The sequence below is a fragment of the Sinocyclocheilus anshuiensis genome, unplaced genomic scaffold (assembly GCF_001515605.1).
Source record: "Sinocyclocheilus anshuiensis isolate Anshui unplaced genomic scaffold, SAMN03320099.WGS_v1.1 scaffold61, whole genome shotgun sequence".
Classification (NCBI taxonomy): Eukaryota; Metazoa; Chordata; class Actinopteri; order Cypriniformes; family Cyprinidae; genus Sinocyclocheilus; species Sinocyclocheilus anshuiensis.
Genome location: NW_015536473.1, coordinates 361423 through 363164, shown reverse-complemented (window position 1 = coordinate 363164; position 1742 = coordinate 361423). Strand labels below are relative to the sequence as shown.

The 1742-nt window shown below is 28.2% G+C and overlaps 1 protein-coding gene across 1 annotated transcript in view; it reads right to left on the bottom strand.

Annotated features, from left to right (window-relative positions):
- LOC107703895 (RNA-binding motif, single-stranded-interacting protein 3-like) overlaps positions 1-1742 on the bottom strand; it is a 39350-nt gene that overhangs the window by 8103 nt on the left and 29505 nt on the right. The window contains exon 9 of the mRNA XM_016506732.1: positions 298-394. Coding sequence (XP_016362218.1) covers positions 298-394 — 97 coding nt within the window. The remainder of the gene's footprint in view (positions 1-297; positions 395-1742) is intronic.

The window sequence follows — 1742 nt, the reverse complement described above, 5'->3', positions numbered from 1 at the left end:
TACATATATATATATATATATATATATATATATATATATATGTGTGTGTATGAATAAATTATAAATTATTATTTACATTCATGCACGTTAAATTCATTCTAGAAATAATTCAATAATTCAATAACAAATAATGTTCTTTAATTAATCAAATGAATATTAATTTTGTCAGGTTGGTTTAAGATGAAGTCCACTCATATGAGATGAAGACATATGCTTTTAATATGATTTAATATGATTTAATTGAATTTAACACTCACACACTCACACACTCACACACTCACACACTCACACACACACCTGATATGTAGAGATGGGTGAAGTGGTGATAAACGGAGTGATGGACACTTGGGCGATCATCCTGTTAGCAGTGATGCTGTACGGAGAAGAGTAGAACCTGCACAGAGACAGAGATTACATATTAATGATATTGATTGTGATATAAACATATATATATATATATATATATACACGTGTGTATGTGTATGTATATGTATATATATACAGAATTATTATAGTTAACTAAAACATAACTTTAAAAATTAATGAATAAAATTAATAAAAACTATGTAGACATTTGAAGAATTTTTTTAAGAAAATAAATAAAAATATATAATAAAAATAACAAACTTACTAAAACACAAAAGTTACTAAAACTTCAAAATTCAAATGAAAACAAAAAATATAAAAATAAAACATCTCTGAATTACATGAGGGTGAGGAAATGTCAACTGTATTTTCATGATCTCTTCTCAATTACACTTCAATTTAAAAGACAAAAATATAAAGAAATAAGTATTGCTTTTTATTTCTCCTCTTTCCTACTACTTGTTTCGCTTCTGTTTCAGTTTTTATAACCATTTCTTACTATGTGTAAGTAAGTTGTTGTTTTTTAGCATGTAAGTTTGGCAGTGTTATTTTGTAGGATTACTGATAAACTACTGTCATTTGATTTGTATTATTTGTATTTGTTATTTATTTTAATTTTAGTTACATTATGTCTGAATTTATTATGTCTGTATAAGTATTTTATTAAGTTTTTAGTTTTATTTAATTTGAGTTATTTTAATACTTCAACAAACTAAATGGAAATGAAATAATATATATATATTGAATTTATGCATGTTTAAATGATGAGTTCACACACACACACACACACACGCACACACACACGCACACACACACTTCAGCACAGTTGACATTGTGTGTGTCCTGTAGGCGGCGCTGTGATGAGACTGTAAATAATCAGTCGTGTTGCTCTGATCTCTTATCAGACAGGATGTTTTATTAGGAGACAGACACAGGAAACAGTAAGTGAGGGATTTCCTGCAAGCAGAACACACTGGGAGAGACGATCTATCCTCCTGTATGTGTGTGTGTGTGTGTGTATCTGTGTGTGTTATTTTGGATGCGATTAATCGCGATTAATCATTTGACAGCACTAATATAAATATCATTTGTATATATTTTTTAGATATCTAAAAATATTAGTTCTTTTATATATCTAAAAATATATTTTATATAATAAAAATAATATATATAAAAACACATTTAAGTTGTTTTATACTTGTACATTTGTAGACAAATATAATAATAGTTTTTAGGGCTGCATGATTATTCTAAGGCGATTGGCATGTGCATCTCGTCAGTAAAGCCAGTTCTGTGATCAGTAGTAAATCTCCATCACCTGCTTTCAGATGGAGCAGCATTTACTACACAGAGCCGTAGTTCACTGACAAGTTACG